Genomic DNA, 21,394 nt, shown 5'->3' with positions numbered 1-21,394 from the left:
CACACAACTGAGAAAATAATTTATTTAGAAAAACAACATTGTATGAAAGTGGCCTTACTGCCAGAAAAGGATCTGATACAATATATTAGTTTTGATGTGAAAATATTAGTGCACAAAAAACTGACCCCAAGTGATAAAATATGGCAAACATTATCTGTGGTATGTGTTCCTATGACTCTTGTGTGATCATGAGAATCATTATTCCACAAGCAGTTTATTATATGTCACATAAATTAATTTTGACACCAAAGAGAGGCAAAATTTGCTTAACTGTACATGTTGTAACATTGTCATTGTGAGGGCATCAGTTTCCACTATGGCAAATACACCAAGATGTATACACTGGTGTGCTATAAGGCTTTTTGTATAAAAAGTGTCCTATAATTCCCAGGGACACAGAACTGGATTCTCTGGTTCAGCATTAGAGGTTCAGCACATTTTCACTCATGATGCTGTGCAGAAAGTTTTTCCATGAATGTCCAAGCTCCTTGAATTCGAGTGAATATCCACAGGACTCAACACCTCCAGAGATCCATCTTGTTTAGACGAGTGTGGAAGTTTTGTTCATCCAGGTACAATATGTTCTCTGTTCAGATTTGTGCTACAACTTTATAGTCTTTGTACATTTGCAAGTTGATGTCCTAGCATTCTATTGTTCTTGATAGCTGTGTAAGTTTGCGCTGGTTGTCAATCACCTTCAGGTTTTGAATGTAGTGTCGGATGTTGCTGGGACTTCGCAGAGGAAGGGCATTGTCTGAGTCTGGATGAGCAGAAGAAATCATTTTTGACTCAGTAAATGAATATGAGTGTTTACACTGGTAAAGCTTCCCTGTTATTTTAAGCCAAAATGTGAATTTGAAAAGGACTAATGTGAAAAGAAACCCTTTAGCTTACAGGAATTACAACTGAGTACAAGTGAACGATATGGTAGATTACATGTAGCTTACATGTAGATATGCGAGTAGCAGGCCCTTCCAGAAACATCCGATCTGCCAGGCCCCTCTGAGGAGATGACGGCACTGCAGAAGAGAAATAGAAGTTAACATGTCTGATACATCCTATCTGCGTCATTCATAGCCATAACCCAACATTATCTATTGCCCATTCCCGAATGCATATAGTTGTCTACAGAGTCTGCTAGTTGTATGACAAGCTCAACTGGATCACTCACCATAAGGTTGGCTTCTGCATCCTCGTACAATTTTCACTGTCTTGGCTATCATGCGCTATGAGAATCGGAGGGAAAGGAAACATTTTAAGTCAGTCTCAGACAGAGGATGATATTTGTGAGGGGAATAATCGAGCCAAGCTACGTTACAAAAACATTTTCTGTCTTACCATTTTCTCAAAATTGACCAATTTGTCTACATAGTTTGGATTTCCCTCATTGATGAATGTCATGTCTAGCCATATAGAGGAAAAGAGAACATGTCGGTGATCAGTGATAAAAGTTACAAGACATTCACATCTAATCCCATAAAGATAATGCTAGTATCTGTTACCTTTGAGCAGCAGAGGCATGAAGGGGATGTAGGGAGGACTGAGTTTGGCCACAGCCAGTCTGTAGGCCCTGTGGTTGCGTGAGGGATCCTAACAGGAGCAGAAAATATACAGAGAACACTTTATGTTAAAATTAACAGGAGATAATAAGCTGCCTATGAATGTTAAGTTGGTAAACTATAGACAGAACAGTACATTGAGAGTTTCGGGACATTTATGAAAGGTATTGAACGAGAGCACAAAGTGAAACTTACCATCAACCTCTCATAAGCACAGTAAATTCTTTTTGTCTTGCTGGGGATTCTCTGCAATAGACAATACCAAGCAAATTGTTGCATGAGTCATTACCAAAGTTATTGTTTAGTAAATTACGCAACATTTATTATCATCCTGAATGTTGCATTTAGGGGTTTCTCACCTCCCAGGTCTTGTAAAGCCTGTGTACTGCACTGTTGCTCAAACCGAACATCACAGCGAAGAATGAATTGAGATTCTTCTGCTCCTTTAATCTGTAACAGAGAGGATACATAGGTTTCAGACTGACAAAGTTCTGTTCTTGAAGTGTTTTTTGATTTTTGCAGGTTTTAAAAAATATTACACGTACACAAGACTATGAGTCAACAGCCACGCTAGTGGCTCTGTGAGGCTAAACTTTAATCAGTGGTGCTTTGAGCTAAATGCTAACATCAGCGTACTAACATGGTCACAGTAATAATGCTAACATGCTGATTAAGCAGGTATAACGTTTGGAGTGTTAGCATGCTTACATTTACTAATTAGAGCTTAACACAAAATACACTGAGGCTGATGGGAATGTATGGTAATTCATTTTCAAGGTATTTGGTCAGAAGCTAAAGTGTTGGACGAATTACAGCTTTGACCAGATGGTGGTACTAGAGAAAAAGTTACAGGGTCACTAAAGTCATTAATGGTTGTCCTCTGGGAACTATGAATGTCTGTACAAAATTTTGTACAAATCCATTGGAGATATTAATATTTTTAAGTGAAGACTTTGACCTGCTGATGGCACTAGATGAAAAGTCAAGGGATCACTGAGGTCAGTAGGCTTCATCCTCTGGTTTGTACAAAATGTCATGGCAATCCAACCAATAGATGTAGAGCTAGTTCGGTGTGAACCAACGTGGTGGAGAGACTGCCCTACACTGCCATCAAAACATGGCTATAGTTTTATGTAACTGACTCTTACACTGCAGCAATCTTTATGAACTTCTTGAGCAGAATGGCTCGTTTCACCAGGTCTTCACAGAGGCACAGCTCAGTCACCACCCAGTACTGCACCTCATTGAAGCGCCGTACAAACCGCTCTAGGTTAGCTGTCATGGCACCTGGGAATTTATGACGGCCGAATACATAGTACACAAGCTCCACCTAGAGAGACAGGATCAATAAGTCACAAGCACTGGCATTAATTACTCACACTGTGAAAAAAGGAATCTGCATACCAATTTTTACAGGTGACCTAATCATTGTGACTTTCTTCAGAAACATGTCAAGCATGCAGGAAGTGTTGTACTGGAGGACCAGCTGATCTGATAAGAAAACAGCTACTGTCAGATGAAAAGAGCCAAGGAGTGACCCAAAGAGATTCCTAGTCCTTTGTTGAAATGAGGAAATATCTGAATGCAAGTTCCAGCAGTGGATTTACTCACACAACAGAATACTGGAGCTTCACCCCGATGAGGCATTTGAAGTGTAAATAAGCAATTTTCTTTGTTCTGTATCAGTTACTTTATATGCTGTGGACATGTAAAATCTGTTGGATCTGAAGAGTTACCTCATGCATGGCAGTGAACATTTCCCAGTCATAATTGGCAAGTTCACTGGCAATGTCTTTAGAGCCCATCTGTTCAAGGATGTCAGTTGTTCCTCGCTCTGGACCCTGCTGCTCCTTCAGGGGAATCTAGGAGAAATAAAATTAACAGATAGAAAATTGTGTGTGTGTGTGTGAGTGTGTTTGAGCGAGGAGCTTTGATGGCTTTCCGTGCAGGTAAATTGCTTTGAACCACACCACCATGTCAAACTCAACTGCATGCACCATGATAAATAATGAACATAATGAAAAGATGTTTTTTCTTTAATTTAGCAAAATGTTGGTATGGAGGGCACCTATTTCTCACCAGTTGTTCCACTTCGCTGCTTGTGCAGATGAACAGTCTCTCGTTGAGTCCCAGTGCTGTGTAAACTGCAGTAGCATCCAGCTTTATCTGAGCTCTCTCTGTGTGCATTTAATTTATCAAAAACACATTTTCAGCATAATGAACTGACAAAGAACGATAGTAAAACCAATGAACATGACTCCAACTTGATTGGAAACCACATTAAAATGCGACTCTGAAGGCTTTATCCAAACAATTTTACAGGAACAGGATATATAAGAGAAAAATACACATTTAAAAAAAAAAGTCCCACCTCCTGTGGAGTTAATTTTGACCAAGATGTGATCTCCTCCAGGTTTGACTATTGCCGACATCACATCCTGTACAGATGTGTTCACTGGGAGCATCAGAGTGAGAGGTTTGTTGTCTGGCCTGTAGATCTCATAAAGCACTGCACCGAGATGGGACAGGAGAGATGAGATGAGAAGCCAACATGTCAAGATATGTTGATTGATGACATAAGTAATGAGGTGTGGTGAGATGTCTTACTCATAAATAACGCCCAGACAGATGAGCTCATCCAGTTCCATGTTGCAATGTAGTGTAGTGATATAGATCAAAACAAGTTAAGTTTCACTTACTTACCTTTATCTTGTGCTCTGATTGGTTGTAACCTCCCCACTGCCTCCTCACAGTTTGAAAACCAGTCAAATAGTTGGTTCTGTAGATAGCATCAGAGTGACACAACATGTCAGTGACATTAAACTGGCAAATTACAGTAACCTGACATTCAAACTGTTTTCTCATTAAATGCATCTCTGATATTAATATTATGCGCGCAGCTGCCAACTGCAAACACTTAATATGTGTGAAGATGCTTACCCTACTCAGTGACTGAAATCCATTCTCCAATCTGTTAAGGTAGAGAAAAACAGCGTTAGCATGATGCAATATTTATGACTTTAGAAATGTTGTAAAAATTGCAGATGTTATAAGATAAAATAAAATAAACATTTACACTTTTGTTCGCCTCCTTTCCCTAAATTGTTCTTTCAGCATGCTGGACAGACGAAAATCACCGGCCACCTCCTTCTTCATTGTCTGGAAATTGAAAAAGCAGGGACATAATTACTGACCCCCCTCATAAACAAAATCGATATTCTTAAAATGGTTCGGAAAAAATTCCAACCGAGGGACATTGTGACATAAGCATGTAATTAAAGAGAGCCTGCATTCCCACCTCCAGAAAGTCCGAAGCAATAGGATCTTCTTTCAGCAGTAGGCCAAACAGCGCCACCCACTGGCCAATCAGCTTTACTACCTTCTGCTTGGTGTTGATAATGTAAGCAGCCTTCTCCTGATCTGAACCCTCAGAGAGCTCTGCCTGGTAGGTGCAATGACGGTTAAGGGGTATAACATAGACAGCTTTACAAACAAAGACACTGAAACAATTATGAGACATTGTGTTTCAGCAGAATGCACTAGTTATGGCAATTAAATGTTTGTTTAGACTGCATCATCATCATAAAAATGCACTGCAGAATTATTTCCTGGGTATATATGTGTATGTATATATGTATACAAATACAAACTGTCTATTGTTTTATTTATTTTATATGTTACCCTATTTTAATAGGAATGGAATTATCTGTTATGTTCAATGTGTAACATGAAGGGACTACAAACTTTTATTTCATTGTACAGCCTTGTGTTGTTTAATGGTAAATATATTTCTTTGATTCTTGAACCTTGATAATAAACATAAGCAGCAGAGGCAGTGGTAGTACACATTATCCTTATCATCAGCATCACCATCACTGTGTATTATTATTGACCACAACAGGATATTGGTGCTGTAGTGCGGTACACAGCTGGCTGGAGGGCATGAAGACTTTATGGGTGAGCATAAAGTCGCTCACACATGGATCTGCAGGGAGACAAACATCACAACAACACAGAGTTAACTGACTAGCTAACTAAATCTGATCATCTTGAATCACTCAACAACCCAAGGGAAAAGGTAAGAAGATGCCTGCAGGCTCCACCTATGGCGTCATTTCCGTTAGAATCCAACTTTATTGTTTCCAGTAGGTGTTCCAGGATTTTCTCAGGTGTTCCTGACATAACAGTGTACCTGCACAGAGCACAACAGAAGAGACAAATATTAACATTTAATTTTTTATTACTCTACATGCATGCATTGTGCTTCATTGTGTGTGTTTTACTTAGTGCCTGATAATGCAGTATAATATTACTATAATTGTTCTGCATGCTTGTATAGTACTGATTTGCATTCCTTTTAAGGGTGACTGTGCAACATCTGCCCAGGGAACAACACTGAGTATACAGCCAAGCTAGTGGCTCTAAGACTGCAATTAGGCACAGAGGTGCTTTGAGCTGATTGCTAACATGTCTTAGTTCAGTGTGTTAGCAATACTTGCTAATTAGCTTTAAGCACAAACTACAGATGTAGGGCACTGTATCTGTTAAATACAACAATAACTGAAAAATTTAATTATGAGAACAATCTTTATACTTTATTATCGGTTTGCATGTACATTAACTGATAGCTCCCTCAAAAAAAGCAGAACCAGAACAAAGCTTTTGACGTAATCATTACATAGTTTGTCTTGCAGACTGGTGTTTACAGCAGTTGGCGAGTTGACTGTAGCATACCATAAGTGGACAGCAATGTTGGGTTAATTACAGATAACACGTTTATTGTTAAACTATAAAATGCCTTCCAGCACATACTGGAGCTACGTCATAACTTCTATAACAACATTTGAGGACTCATTGCCTAATGGCATCAGGTTCAAAAATGTAATATTGTTGGCTCTTTACATAATATATCTTGGTTGGTCAACATCATGTAACTTCACTTTTATGTTTGTTAAAAACCCTTCAAGACTGATAACAAGTCATAGGCAGGGTTGAAGTCCAGTTCTCTACAGGCTGTCAGATAAAAGTCCATTAATAAGATATTAATCATGTTTCACAAAAAGATTTGTATACTGTTTTGGCGTGATACAGTTTCTGCCCACACCTAGGTGAAGTGTTTTAATGACCTACTCGTGAAGTCACTGTTGTATTGTCACAGAGGTGTGTGCTTCAGAGTTTCTCACTTGCTGTTGCTTCCTCCCTGCTCGGCCCGGTCGGTGCTCTTCTCCAACACCAGCACAGTTTTCCCATGCTCTTCAAGTCGCACTGTGTTAGCTTCAACATCCTAAAGGACAAGAAATACAGACATGGATGACCCAGACGAAATACATATTTAGTGTATCTGTGGATCTGAATAATGGATAGAGCTTTAAGAGCACCTCAGCACCTGCAGCTTTTTTACAATCACATATGGCTTTAAATGTGTGATAGCACTTTACTACATTGTTGACATTGTTGAACAAAAAAGCCACAGTGCTGCACATATAGTAATTAGATACTTAGACAGACCTTGAGAATGCGTATAAAGTCCTGTTTATCAACACGAAGGAAATGGCAGTTATCTTCTCTCAAGATGATGGTGGCAGCACGAGGTGCATCATTCAGCAAAGCTAACTGCCCAAAGTCCTCACCCTCGTGTAGTGTTGTTACCAGGCCCTGAATGCACACAGTACTTTCAGCATTACATTATAGCAGCATCCAATTCCTGGGAAACAAGGCATTTCATGATGAAAATTATTATTTTTGCAACCAGTAAATGGAATTACCTTCCCATGCGTGATCACATTTACAGAGCCTTTCCAGATGATATACCAAGATGTGCCTTTGTCCCCCTGACTGAACACTACATCACAAAAAAAAGTCAGCTCCAACATCGGTCATATACACATGTCTATGTAACCATCAGAATTACATGAAGATCACAAGTACAGCACACCTTCATACAATGGGCTTTATGTACGACGTTCATATTCAAGACCAGATGGGCAAAGGGAGAGATGAAAAGAGCAAAAGAAAAAAGACAAATGATGACCTGATTGCTGCCACTTAAGTAATAAATCAATGAGGAATATGAGAATATTACTGATGTAATACATGGTTTGGTAGAGATAATATATCTGAAATGCTTGTTGTGCAGAAGAGGATGTAAATATAAATGCTCCGTATTTGTATAGCGCCTTTCTAGTCTTTTCGACCACTCAAAGTGCTTTTACACTACCTCACATTCACCATTCACACACATTCATACAATGAGCCTAAGTGCTCAAACAGAAACTAACATTCACACACATTCATACACTGGTGGAACAGCCGACCTTCCGATTAACCTCCTGAGCCACAGCCGCCCCACGTCAAGATGTCAAGAATTTGTACATCAGTGTACTTTCTTGTGGTTCAACTACACAATGAAACTGTCGTGCCTCTCTGTGTATGTAGCAAGGCTCTCTACCACCCAAGCTCAAACGTCAGAAAAGCTGTCACACTCACAGACTGTTCCGGCCTTGGCATGTGATTCAAAGACCAGTACTGCTGCCAGCTCCTTACGCACCTACAGGCACAACAAGGAAAGAAATGAGACTGGGATGCATTGATAATTCCTGTTTTCATTGTTTTATTTTTATAGTAAGAATCAGAGGAAACTGGGCAAATGTTCCTGTTTTTAGCATTCAATGTCAAGAGTTTTATGTTTGATTGTGTTCATGCAAGAATAATACTAGCCTTGAAAAGAGATCCAAATGGAGCTGTTATATCAAATTAAATTTAAGGTGTACTATCACGATCAAAGTAAAGCTTCTGAACTGCAGTGTAATTGCTTGACTGTCTCACTTTTTTACACATAAAAACATCTGCCTTTAAAATAATTTATGCTACAATCACTTAAAAAAATCAACCTATGGTGGCTTTAATCATAAGGATTGGGGGGTCAGCATTGATGTCAAGAGCAGGTAGTAATAGTGACTTACAGAAGTGGAGAGATGAGCTGCAGCCTTGACATGGAGCAGCTCCTCATAAATGACTTCCAGGTCCTCAGCACTCCTCTGACTGGGGCTACAGGGAAGTTGAGAAAACAGGTGTAATCAAACAACGCTGGACTTTTTTGAAAGATACTTAATGACAACATCCAACTGCACTGGTTCCTTTGAACGGATGTATGAACGACACAGGACTGTCATATATGATAAATATGAAAATAACTTTACTATTTAGGTATTACTACATATACAGGTTGTCATGCATAATAGTTATATAAAAGCTCAACCTACTGACCATTTGCGTAGAATCATAGTGAGCAGAGCATCGGGACCCAGCTGAGACAGGAGCGACAGACCCTCCTGCAGCTCTTCCTCTGAGTCCTTCTCATTTGTTACGTGGTTTAGGCCACACTCAGAGTCCTGGAAGCGATAGAACTGGGTGTCCTTGTCATGGAAGTTCAACTCATGTTTCACTTGATTGAACACAAGGGGGTAGGGCATTAATGAGACCCAAATTTAACTAAGAGTGCAGACCTTTAGAGATATGGTGATTACATAATAATGTGTATTATTTAAAAAAAGGAAACAAAAAGGAAATAAATGAGTAAACGCTGACCTTAAGGAGAATTTAGTTCTCATGTCATGTCATTAGAGCTTTACAAAACTCGGATGGAAATAAGTGCAAATCTATTCTGAGTGAGCCCCTTCATTTGATGATTAAGCATTTATATCCTGATTGGAGTGGTCTCTTCCGGGAAGACAGTGCCCCATCCAGACAGCATAAGCGGTAAGAGAACACTTGATGGAGTGAGTACACATTGTAAAACATATGCCCCGGCAGGCTCAGTCACCAGATATTGAGCTACTCAAGCACTTCTGGAAAATTCTTGAGTGCAGAGACATTATTATCAGAATATATTAAGAAATACAAGAACATGACAGGAGTTTCTGTGGAATTATTCCACATACTTTGTCCGTGCCGAGGCGTGAGCTCGCTGACAAATATTATGTTAATGTGTCCTTAATTTTTCTGCGAAATTCAGCTCTTTAGCTCTTACCATGAAGAAGGATTCCTTCATCCACCAAGACCTGCCACATCCCAACTGCCTGGCTTCTTGATTGCAGGCATTCATTTTGTTTCATCAGCCAATCAACAAGTTCCTTACCAGAGCAGCATTGTCTGTGAGAGAAATTTAGCATGTGAATTTGCATGTAATTTGCAGAGATTGTCACATTTTAAATCTCCAATGTGGGTACCTGTATGTTTTGAGGTGATACTTTCTATCTCGGATCAGACCTGGGTTCCTCTCGATTATAACACTATACACTGATCTTGCTGCCTTTACAACACGATCTGAAAGAAACTTCATAAACATGAAAGAAGATTAAGCAGATAAACTATTAGTCATTCTTTCATAGACATTAATGTGAGTTGTGTGAGTTCCTTTTACGATGTACGATTTTATGATGAGACAGTGTGAGAAAGAGTGACAGAGAGCTATGTAAACAAAGGAGGAGGATATGTAACACAGGTGGTCTTGTTAACTGAAACAGCCGATTTGTGTGTTGGCATCAGCTAAGTTAGCAAAAGAGAGAGTGTGTGTGTGTATGAAAGACAAGGAGACAAGTTTCTTTGCATTTCACCTCAGCATGGAGATTTTGTGTGATGGCACATACGTCAATAGCGTGTGTGGAGATTTCTGTGGGCGTTAGAGCGTAATGTGGTGTGGAGGTGAGAATGTGTTAAAAAATTGCTATTTCAAACTCTCCCACACCTCGCTCAGTTTCCAGTCTCTACAACTCACTCTCTGGCAGCGACAACAAACTTTCACTTTCCGACCACCCTCAAAGTATTTCCTTTGAACCTCCCTCGATTCTCTTCCCCCTCAGTCCCACCCGCAGACACACATACACACAACTCACTCGGCTCAGGTGTAAAATCCAAAACGACTGCAGACAGGGGTGCAAAACCTGTCAGCCACTGATGCAGAAGCAAGGCTTATGTAACACCAATGTGCTTTGTTTGTGGCTGTAATGCGGCTGTCCTATTTCAGGCCGTTTCACGCTTTACTTGTTTTTCAAAAACAAATCGGATCAAACCACCACCCAATAATATTGATTGTCTTAATGAGTGAAAAAAGTATAGTTTTTCATTTAGCTCCTCCCTGTTAGACTTCCCCTCTCACTCAGTCTTGTGATTCCACAAGTGACTAAGGTTGCCTGTTTGTTCTTTGGATTTTAATCAAGGCACCGTATTTGCCCAAGATGGTGGTCTTGAAGCCCACAGAACCTAACAGCCATTTCCTATATCAATTTTCTCCTTAAGTGGAGTGATGATGATGTAAGGAGGCCAGTTTCAGAAACTACCAGCACCCTTTGCCTCCTCAAGTCTTCTGCTGCTCAAAAACGCCTGGTGACCTTTGACCGATCTACTGACCCCATGCTTCGATGACGCCAACATCCCCTTTGCTCTTTCACCTGGACTGGGGGCCATGGCACATGCTTGTTAGATCCACGTTCACACAGGACTGCTAATTATAATGTACAACTATAACGGACTACTGTGGGTAACACTGTGCAGTACACACTTCAACCTATCATGCCCACATCAGCCTGTTCCCAGACTTGACATCAACAAAGTAAATGTGCCCCAAGGCGTCTGCTGTGTCCCACTCACTGGAGTTATGTCGTCTAGAGGTCACCAGTATTCCCAGGGGCCCATTTTCCCATGGGACTCTCACAGTTGCATTCTCAGGCATGTCAGCTCCAAAACTTATTTTCTTGATTGGGCAATTTTCCATTACCTAACCCAGTCCTTATAAAAACAATACCAAAAGCCATATTTGATGAAGGGGTCCTAGCCCTCGCTGCTTTCATATAAACATGCAGAAAACAAAAACATTTTTATGTAATTCATTCCAGTGCTGACTGTCTTTGATGGACCTCTCTGTTGGTTATTGTCTATATGTAGGGCACCTAAACATGTTATCTACAAACTATAACTCACAGGTAATTGTTCCAAATTAGGGTCTCAAATAACAGAGCAAACACCTTTCCCAAGTACAATTCACACTCAGGCAGCCAGTTTCCGGCGATCAATACTGATGTATGGGCCATCTGTGAGGTTTGGACAGACAGTCATAACCCATTTTATGACCGAGGTCCATTGTGCTGTTGAGGTCATTATATTTAAAAACTGCCTTAAGACTGCTAATGTAAAGTAGAATAATAAACTTCATATTGATTTACACTTAAACTCTTAAACTTACATGATCTTTACCTATGGTTCTAAATTACTACACCCACTTTTTTGCAGGGCTAGCTACAGAACAGCTGCTCTACAGCCTGTAAAGGTTACTCAAACACTCTTCAGCAGGGCATATGCTTAATATCACATAGAAGTGAACAACATCATTTGACTGGAAGAAGGTTGTAATTGTTTTTATTACAACACAATCACACTATATATTCTGTGTATTGTAGCTTTTCTTTAACTTCAATCTGGTCCTAGCTGAAAGGTTTCATTATTGGCTTTTGAAGTGTGTAGCATGTGGTTAGGTTTAATGCATTTGTCTTGTGGGGTGGAATGATGATGAGTACAGTTATCCACTATGTGTCTTCTCTGTAGGAAAGACATTTCTCTGTTTCACACTCTCTGTGACCTTGGTGGGCTGTGTTGTGGGAGACGCAGCTACAAGCTATCAATGCTGTGTGAGGAGTTTAATGCAGCTCTGTAGACTGCAGATACTTGATTTCTCTGCTCATTTTTGAGTGTAAAAAATAAGATCACAATTCTGAAGCTAACATTTCTATCCTGCAATACATGACGGCTATGGGTAAAATGTTTTTCCAGACCTTTGATTTGGTCATTTGGCACCAGTTTTTAGATCTTTCAAGTTGTATCAGTGAACTTATAACTCTGACCTACACTAGATGAGCATGGGAAAGTTGCCTAAAGAATACACATTGTGCACAACCTATGTATCCAATTAATAAAATCATTTGCCTGCATAATAGAACCATCTCAGCCACAGGCAAGTGAAAAGTATGTGTGTCTTGTACGGTGCTATCAGAACGTATGATGCTCATTATTGACTTGTAGAATCTGGAGCCAACATTTTGCTAAGCAACCAAACAAAACTCTAAGAGGTTAGCAACACCTGCCTCCTGCAGACACAATTTCTCTATAATCTCTATCTTTTCTCTCCAGCACAAAAGAAAATGCACAGACATTGATAACTTTTGGTGTTAAAAAATATCTAATTCTTCTGTCTGAGGGAGTCCACTGAATCGACAGTTTACACCTTGTTATCAGTGTTTTAAAAGTTCTGTCATTGGTATGTTGTTGAAGAAGCTGAGATGAAGCAGTGTGAGGGGCCTGGGCTGGGTGAGATAGGGCTTGGGAGGGTAGGGAGGGTCAATTAACTGAGGGCCCTGAAGTGCCCTTTAGACTCCTTGTGACTGCCGTCCCCACTAGGAATGTGTTTTTTAAGACTCGCTTGAGTAGTAATGCAGGACATTATAACAACAAAAGAACAAGTTCAGCAGTTTGAAAGGATGCAAGCACTGCAACTCTGGATGATGGCAGAGGTCAGTACAGCTTAAAGCCACCAAAAGAGAGAGAAAAAATCCAGGCAGGTGATAGTTTAAAGACTTGCATTCAAGAGCTATACCAACCAGTGTCAAATCTGTGGTCAGCTAATTAGCAGAGTGACAAATACAGCTTGAGAAGCCTGCTATGTGCTTACAAACATGATTATGAAATTGCTATGGAGGTCTTGAATAAGAAAATGACAAAGGATATCAACAGACTTACTATAAGATGCTAAATAATAACTATCTCTTATGACAAGAGCTCAAAGAAAATCCAACCATATTTATTATAAATGTCAGTTTTCAATAATGGTGGAGGAGAAAATCCATATTTGCTCAAGCATATTTGGCTAACCTCCTGAAGACATGCTTCAGGAGGCCAGTGTTTCTCCTTATGTTCAGAATGAATTTAAAAACACTAGTGAGAACATTGGATTATTCTTGGCTGTGGGGAGGTGACGTACAAAGGCATAGCTCACCCTCTCTGGCATACACACCTGCTTCATAGTGTCCTTTGAATTCAGGGCCTCTGGCAGCGGGGTCTAAGAGAAAATGAAAGAGAGATGTTACTACCACTCTGCATAGCTAAAGCTTCTGAAATAAAGCAGATAATTTTGAAACGACATGCTGGAGTTCTCGTTGATGATAATCTCGTTGTGGTTGCACCAAATAAACATAAATAACCAAGATGGACAGTCCCGGTAGAAAGAAAAATTTCTTTCTTTTCATTGGGATGAAGGTCAACACAAATACATTATCTCAACCTGCGCTGTGTTACCATTGTCTCCAGTGTGATGTGGGTGGGTGTAAAGTGTGTGGAATGAGGTGGGAGGAAAGAGTGCACAGACATCAGCAAAGGAAAGTACATAGCCTGCTGCCACGCGTTTTGTTAAGTGAAAAGGTTGCTTTTAACTACAGACCATCTTATCAAATGAAAAGGCTTTTAAATATCCTAACCATTCGAAGATTAAATGCAATGCAGCAGTTGCCACAGATTCATATGTTAAGTTGAATATTTTTTCTAGAGACTCCCTTCCTTCATAGTCTGATCAGCCCTAAACTAAAACTGTTGCAATGTACAAATATTTAACAGTCCCATGTCTGTACTTCGGCCTATGCTGTATTTCCTCTTTTTGGATAGGTTTTGATGTTTTTATGATCCCTTTGTAGCTACAGTTGCCGACCTGTATTCCAAAGGCAACTGCTTTCAGTGAATTTAATTCAGAGATGTATGAAGGCCTTTTTCAAGGAAGTTCTCAAGATCAAATATTTCTCTCCAGATCTGGTAGCTTGTTGGTACGTAGTGCTTTGTCTGAACCCTCACAAAATGAAGAAAAACTGATTTCAGCATTGGGTTGCTCTTGTTGCAAGGACAAAATATTTACTAAATGGGATATGGGCACATGTTTATAATATGCGCATTTTTTTCTTTGTGCTGTGTTGATGCATTGTATGAACAGCTTGAAGAAAAATTTCAAATATGCAAAGTAATCAGACTCACACAGTAACTGTCTGTATTGATCAGGAAGCTTATCGACCTAACATCACTGACATACATCTTTTAAGTGTCTCCAGTCTGTCTGCAGACAGACTTTGTGACATGCTTTGTCTGGTCTGCAGTGCAGCCAGCCATGTCACATGATAGCTTGAATGGTGCAATGCCAATTGTTTTTAACTCACTCATATAAAATACTTATTTTTTGACTGAATTTAACCACATATATAGACATAGTTCATCAGCTATGACCAAACCAAAATGACACATGTGCCCCCTGAGTCCTTCCAGGTCTGTAGTCAGGTAGACATAATTAAAAACGTTTCTTCTGCGGTTTGTTCTATTTTGTCTCAATGTCTCAGCACTGGTATGCAAGTGCAACAAGGACAGTGAGTCGATGCCCTGGCATCTTCTAATGATGACAGCAATATGAGCTTGGTTTTTGCCCGTGTTAAAGGTATGCGCCTGCATGTGCTTAGAGAAGGGATTAGCAAATGCCTCTGTGCTCAGTGTTCAGTTGTGCTCACTGATGATATCAAACATAAATGAACAGTTATGAAATTAATCATATTATTGAGGCAGATCCCACTACTTTTGTGCCAGAATAGTAGATTCAATGCGCCCAAAGAAAAGATAATCACGTGTATAATGTCAAGTCAATGCATTTAATAATTTCATGATTAGGGTGCTTTAACATTCTGTCAACTCAAACTTTACACTTTTGTGTAAATCTTGTTATTGGCCTGGCGAGGACACCTCTCTGGAAGTGCTCTTGTGTAATTTATTATGTGTAAGATAGCCTGAATAAACACAAACTCCCTTGGTGCAGTGAAAACAGGTTTAACTACTCCTGTGACATTTGAGAATATGTGCAGCATGTTACGTTGAGCGATTATTAAGCTCAGGTGTCACACTGACATGCCAAAAGATCCAAAACATAATTGTTACTTATTTACTGTGTACTGTACCTTATGAGTTGCTGTTATGTAAAATGTGACATTGATATAAGCTTGTAACGGTAAGCGCAGGAAGTTCAAAATACAGTCTGTAGAAATTTACAGTTGTCTTTGACCTATTGATGCTTAAAAGGCAAGTCATTTTAGAACTTATGAGCCTCACCACTGTTCTGTGTCTTCCTGTGACCTGGAAAGAAAAACCTCCCATTCTTCTACAAGCTCTTTTGTAAACGTGTGTGGGTTGTGTGTGTGTGTGTGTGTGTGTGTGTGTGGGGGGGGTGTTGTGGTGAAGGTGAACAATAAACAATACAGTATTTATAATCTGAGTTTGATTTTAAAAAAAATGCTTTGTTACCTTCTTGTGTCCCCACACCCAAGCTGCTAAAACAATAAAGAAATCTGCTTTGGTTTACTGGAGGTGATCTTGAAATATCTGTAACGTGCGGTTTTGGGGACCCGAACCGTGTCAAAGTGGCGTTGAGAGGGGGTGAAATAAACCCCACTGTCTTCACCTGCTCTCTGACAAACAGTGTTCCTCTTGCTTTCTCCACCTCTCCTGCAACTCAGACTTTTTGCTGAGTTTCTTTTTTTCAAACAGTTTTAAATACAATTCTGCCATATGCTGGAGGCTGGTTGTCACTTTAACAAAATCTAGGGCTTTTATGGCTATTAAACCACTGTGTGTCAGACATTCACAAGATGCCAATTTGCACAACAAAGCATGATTATACTAGCTTTTCAGAAGCTACCAACTTCTCCAGCAGGGATTTCAGACTAATTCAAGACATTTACAAACAAAAAAAGGTATCTTCTTATTACTCGCGGTGGTAATGGGGTACATGATGATGAAGAAAATGATGATCAAAATCAATGGTGGAAAGTAATTAAGTATTTAAGTACTGTACTTAGATACAATTTTGAGGTACATCTCCTTTACTTGAGTATTTCTATTTTGTGCTACTTTCTGCTCCACTACATTTTGGAAGCCAATGTCATACTCAACTACATTTATTTAACAACATTAGTTATTGTTACTTTGCACATTAAGATTATTTAAATGCACTATAAATCAAATAATACATTATGCTATATTATTATTATTTAAGCCACCAGGCAGCACATAAATAAACTGAAATTAGTTCCCTATTTACCAACTGCAGCATTACACATCAATGCATCACTAATTATAATCCAGTGATACAATATATTATTCTGAAATTATTTTGGTATATATTAGTATATTTTACTCTATTTACTCTCTATTTTTACTTAAGTAAGATTTGAATGCAGAACATTTATATTTCTACACTGTGTTAGTTACTGCTATTTTATACTGGAGTATTATCCTCACTCTTATCTCATCTCCTTATCATATTTGTGTGACACCCTACACTATACTAATTCCTGTTCATGTTCCACGATCTACTCTGCAGTTTTTTCTCCGGAGTAGGCTAAACATTAAAGCAGCATACCCAGCTGATGCCTCGTATGGTCGGTGATTCCACTGAGTAGCGATCCGGGAACACTCGGTAATTGTGACTGCGAAACAGATGCATCTTTTCTCAGATCAAAACAACCGACAAACAACTTTCCCAGTCAGAAGATCTGCACCCGGACTCAGCACTTCCAGACATTATTCCCGGCACAACAGATTAACCCGTCACGCTCTCGTTTACTGTACAGCCACGACACAACACGGCGGCAGTGTCAGCTCAGGACTCAGCATTCTGTCCCACAAATTCAGCCAGGCTCCTGTAGATATGTCGTCCCTGGATCCAAAACCAGACAGGTTACCTCCCCAGACGTGTCCGCCTCAGTGAGGACGTAGTGCGTAATGTTCAGCCATCCCTTGCAGCACAGGCTCACTGCTGAGTTGCGTGTGTGCGCTCTTTGGCTTTGGCACGGAACTACACAGAGTCAGAGACTTCCCCCAGCTTTAATCTGTACTTACCTCGGCTATTAATGGCGTTTGATTTTTTTTTTAGCTTGGATGTATTCCGTGTATATTTGGACAAGTGCACATTGTATATTTGGGATTTTACTTTAAAACACCGAGCAGAGAAAGTAATGTGTCAGTATCCTCAGGCTCATACAGAACTGATACTGACAACAGAATACTGAACCTGTAACATACATTCATAGCTGGTCTTAACCCTCAAGTGCTTCTCTGTGATGAAAATCTCAATGAAACCACACAAACAGTCGTCTGGCTCATAGGATTGTAAACTTTTGAGTTGTCTGCCTAACACTGTAAATACACCAGATTGGGTCAAGGTTATTGAAGAAGGCATAATGTTCCATGCAGGCACTATATTGTCTAGTTTGTTCAGTACAGTAGCTCAGAGGTGGCAGCCCACATGATCTGCAGACCTCTGCATACACACTTATCAGGTTGTCCAGCTGTCTGGCTCGACCGGGTCTGTAGGCACATGGACTTGCAGATAAACATTTTCAAGGGCAGAAAGCTGTTGATGGTGGAGACCTGCAATTGATGTCTCTCATCAGTAGCTGTTCAGTTCTAGTTCCCAGTTGGATGACAGGTGTTTGTCCTTTTCAGAAGCATTAACTTAGAAATACTGCTCACTGGTTTATGGATTCATAAAACTCATAAAGCTGTATATTGTACCATCAGGTGTAATGTTCAGCTGTGAATGCCTCTTGCTAACTCTCTATAGCCTCGTCTTTCTCTGGTTCAGACATGATGTCTGTGGTTCACTGTTATTTCATTGAGTTTGTTTGTGTTGAAGTATAGAGGCAGATGACTTACTTCCCCCATGTCTGGTGTACAACGTCTTGGTGGGGAACAGATGGATTTCTCCATAGAGAGGATGGCTTGAACAGTATCTGTCTGAAAAACTGAGAAACAGGTTTGTTATTACTTTAAGAGGCAATAAATGAACACAGGAATGCATTGTGACGTGTATTTCTCAGTAATTAGTCAAAGCAAGTAAAGAAATGTAAATCTGTGGACTGTCAAACAATGACAAGGGGGCCCTCTATCTAACTTGACTTCCCGTGCACCTCCAGTTATAACTGGATCATGGTCTGTGTCCTGCAGGCTGGCTGTTACGTAAGATTTGTTTAAATCCCAGCTATTGTTCCAGTGCAGGGCTGCCCTTCCTGTACTGACCTCAATGCCTGAGTCACTTTACCATGGCTTTCCACAAGACACACACAGACAAGAACATCCACTCTGTCCTGCTTCCCATGCTTTGGTTTGGTCTTTCCTCCAGCTGGAAAGATGTTTTTGAACTACCTCTTCTGTGCAATATTATTAAAAGTTGAGCACCTGCTCCTGTATGTTACCTCTGTTTTAGACATTACTGCTTCTTAATCTATAAGTGGGTGTGGTGAGTGAATGATGGATCTCCAAGCCTACAGAGTCCAATTTGCTTTGAATCACAACAGATAGGCACACTGCACTCCCTGTGCTTTGAAGCAACTAATTGATGTATATCTGCTACAATCTCTCAGAAAAAAACCCAGGAACATCTTACCAAGTTTAAACCTCCGTAGAGTCATGAGGATCCTCCAGTCACAGTTGTCCCAAAAGTAAGCAAGAGATCAAACCAAACAGAAAATACTGTTTTAAGTGCGGCTGATACCTTTTCTGTGCTCTGGCTAAACTTGTGTGACTCTCTATCGCTTCCAAATGCCTCACAGGGACTCATGATGATGTTCACAATGAAGGAATCCAGTTTGCTTCTTGTGACCTCCCGAGGGAATGTAAACATGATTTTGCTGATAAGAAAGAGCACATTGCTACAGACTGTTTGATAGTATCTGATGAAGTGACTGTCTTGATTGTTTCAGTGATGCACACAGCGGCACAAAGGTGACTGTTTTAAGGGATTTATGGTACTTTTGTACCAAATATAAAATGCTTCAGCCATACCAAAGGAGCTAAATGCTTTCCAGATCTACTGTATCTGAAATCAACGAATAAGGATAACACGGATAATAATCTAAGGATTGCTTTCTGAATAGTAAAATCAAGGATGGTAATTGTTTTGTGGTCCTGGGATTGAAATGAAAGTTCATTAACACTGCTGCATTGCTGCACTTTTTAGTTTTAGATTCAGAGCATATTGTACAGCTGTGACCATCAAAAAGCTCCATTTTACAGGTGAGATTAAAACTAGACTTTTCAGTGACCAGGTCACTTCAAGAGTTTGCATTGCATAGCTTCACTGCAAATGCCAGTCTGGCATTTTTACAATAAATGCTGCCCTCTATTGAGAACACAGATACCCTGCAATATGCAGTGGAGAGGAAATCCATGTGTGTCAGATTTAAACATAAATAATAAAAATGTACACAATATTTAGATTAGATATCCTCAGCACTGCAAATATTGTTTATTTCTGTTTATAATTTTATAGTTTTTATTTGTATTTTGTTTGCTACATAGCAGAAGGGAGTTACAAACTCAAAATTCACTCTACAACCTGTTGTATTGTGACAAATAAATCAACCTTGTACCTTGTATATATTGATAATTTATTGACTGAGTCCCTTTTTCATAAGATATACTAAATAAAAGATTCTATATAAGTGTCAAATATATTGATTATTATTATAAATATTTGTAATTATGTTTTTTGTGTGTTGTGTTTGTGTCTTTCTCTCTCTTTCTCTTTCTATATTTATTTTTGTGTGTGCGTGTGATTCTATTTAGATCCTCCGGGAATGGGAGTGGGATTTCCTGCAACACATCTACGCCCATGGAATGTCTACTTTGCCAACTGACATCGTTGTGCCTGTCTGGTGGTGCACACACACACACACACACACACACACACACACACACACACACCTTTTCCTTCCTCTCCCCTGGCCAGTTAACAGTGACAGGGAAAGACATATCTGATTTGCTTGAAATGAAGCAGATATGAGTGAAAGCATGTAACACAGATGGTGATAATAATTCTAAACCTTACAAAACCTCCAGTTTGTCAGCATCGTTCTAACACCTCTACCTCATGCTGCGCAGCCACCTGGTGGTACTTACCAAATTAATTCAGTTACACTAACAACCAACAAATAACTTCAACATATCATTTGGAGTATAAATTTGAAAAAACAGCTCATAAAATCTTCTCAGACATATAATGATCAGGTCGTAGGTCAGTGATAGGTCAGAATATCTTATATTTTAATGGCATACCATATAAAGAATAAAGTCCATTTGCCATCAGAAGAAATAAAATAATTATACAACAATATCATAAACCAAAAAATTTGTCAGTTTGTTACATTATTTTGACAAGTGATCAGTAACTCACCACTGGCATGCAGCTCTTGTAAAATTGGCTTTCACGATCTTTTGGTTCTTCGCTTTCCTTTTTCAGCCTTTGCTCCTTTCATATGTTCGAGGATGATTTCTCAGTCATAGCATTTTGTGTGAGTTGTTGTGGGGAGTGCTGCTGAACACAGCTTCCTGTATCTCTCTGATTGGTCACGAAGAGAGTGCCCAGGGGCATGGGTCGAATAGGTTACAGCAGTGAGACACAGCAATGTGTGTGTTTGTGTGTGTGTGAAGACAGGATCACAATAGAAGCAACTGCACAGTGTTTGATTTAATTTGCTTTCACTTCACAGCAACAAAGTAAATGGTGTGGTTTTCAACCTTTACTGCAGCATAGCTAACAACCACAGGAAAGCTTTGAAGCACATTTCTACATCATGTGTATTTGATATATAGTCAAACCAGTTAACATGGCTCAGAATAAGTAATATGTTTCATGCAGAGAAAATAACTTCCTTTTCATTTTTCGTTTTCTATGAATATCTCCTTTGTAAATACAATTTGTGCATCTT

The 21,394-nt window shown here is 39.6% G+C and overlaps 1 protein-coding gene across 2 annotated transcripts; it reads right to left on the bottom strand.

Annotated features, from left to right (window-relative positions):
* Window positions 1-8: 8 nt before the first annotated feature.
* rapgef3 (Rap guanine nucleotide exchange factor (GEF) 3) lies at window positions 9-20,994 on the bottom strand. 2 transcript variants are annotated; one of them, XM_046057212.1, is made up of 28 exons: window positions 20,860-20,994; window positions 18,342-18,430; window positions 13,621-13,665; window positions 9,788-9,894; window positions 9,589-9,710; window positions 8,826-9,003; window positions 8,522-8,606; window positions 8,046-8,106; window positions 7,325-7,401; window positions 7,068-7,214; window positions 6,743-6,843; window positions 5,663-5,751; window positions 5,466-5,544; window positions 4,858-5,008; window positions 4,636-4,718; window positions 4,500-4,530; window positions 4,263-4,338; window positions 3,931-4,068; window positions 3,639-3,736; window positions 3,296-3,421; window positions 2,708-2,889; window positions 1,919-2,009; window positions 1,755-1,805; window positions 1,503-1,590; window positions 1,339-1,403; window positions 1,172-1,226; window positions 948-1,019; window positions 9-760 (listed from the first exon to the last, which is right to left on the bottom strand). In XM_046057212.1, the coding sequence occupies exons 2-28, from the start codon at window positions 18,393-18,395 to the stop codon at window positions 642-644; spliced, it is 2,571 nt and encodes an 856-aa protein (XP_045913168.1). In that variant the 5' UTR covers window positions 18,396-18,430; window positions 20,860-20,994; the 3' UTR covers window positions 9-641. The 2 variants fall into 2 exon arrangements, with proteins under 2 accessions (XP_045913168.1, XP_045913167.1); XM_046057211.1 differs by lacking the exons at window positions 18,342-18,430; window positions 20,860-20,994 and adding an exon at window positions 17,047-17,426.
* Between the last annotated feature and the right edge of the window lie 400 nt (window positions 20,995-21,394).

Source organism: Micropterus dolomieu, linkage group LG08, assembly GCF_021292245.1.
Source record: "Micropterus dolomieu isolate WLL.071019.BEF.003 ecotype Adirondacks linkage group LG08, ASM2129224v1, whole genome shotgun sequence".
NCBI classification, from domain to species: Eukaryota; Metazoa; Chordata; class Actinopteri; order Centrarchiformes; family Centrarchidae; genus Micropterus; species Micropterus dolomieu.
This window is presented reverse-complemented; position numbering and strand designations above follow the sequence as displayed.

What these genes read in the sequence shown, in the direction of transcription:
- rapgef3 (XM_046057211.1), bottom strand. Translation starts at nt 17,130, where the DNA reads ATGCATCTGTTTCGCAGTCACAATTACCGAGTGTTCCCGGATCGCTAC. An exon ending in ACTTTATACGCATTCTCAAG is followed by an intron (nt 6,844 to 7,067) that starts GTCTGTCTAAGT and finishes CTTGTCCTTTAG; the next exon opens with GATGTTGAAGCTAACACAGT. An exon ending in GTGCTTATGAGAGGTTGATG is followed by an intron (nt 1,591 to 1,754) that starts GTAAGTTTCACT and finishes TGCTCCTGTTAG; the next exon opens with GATCCCTCACGCAACCACAG.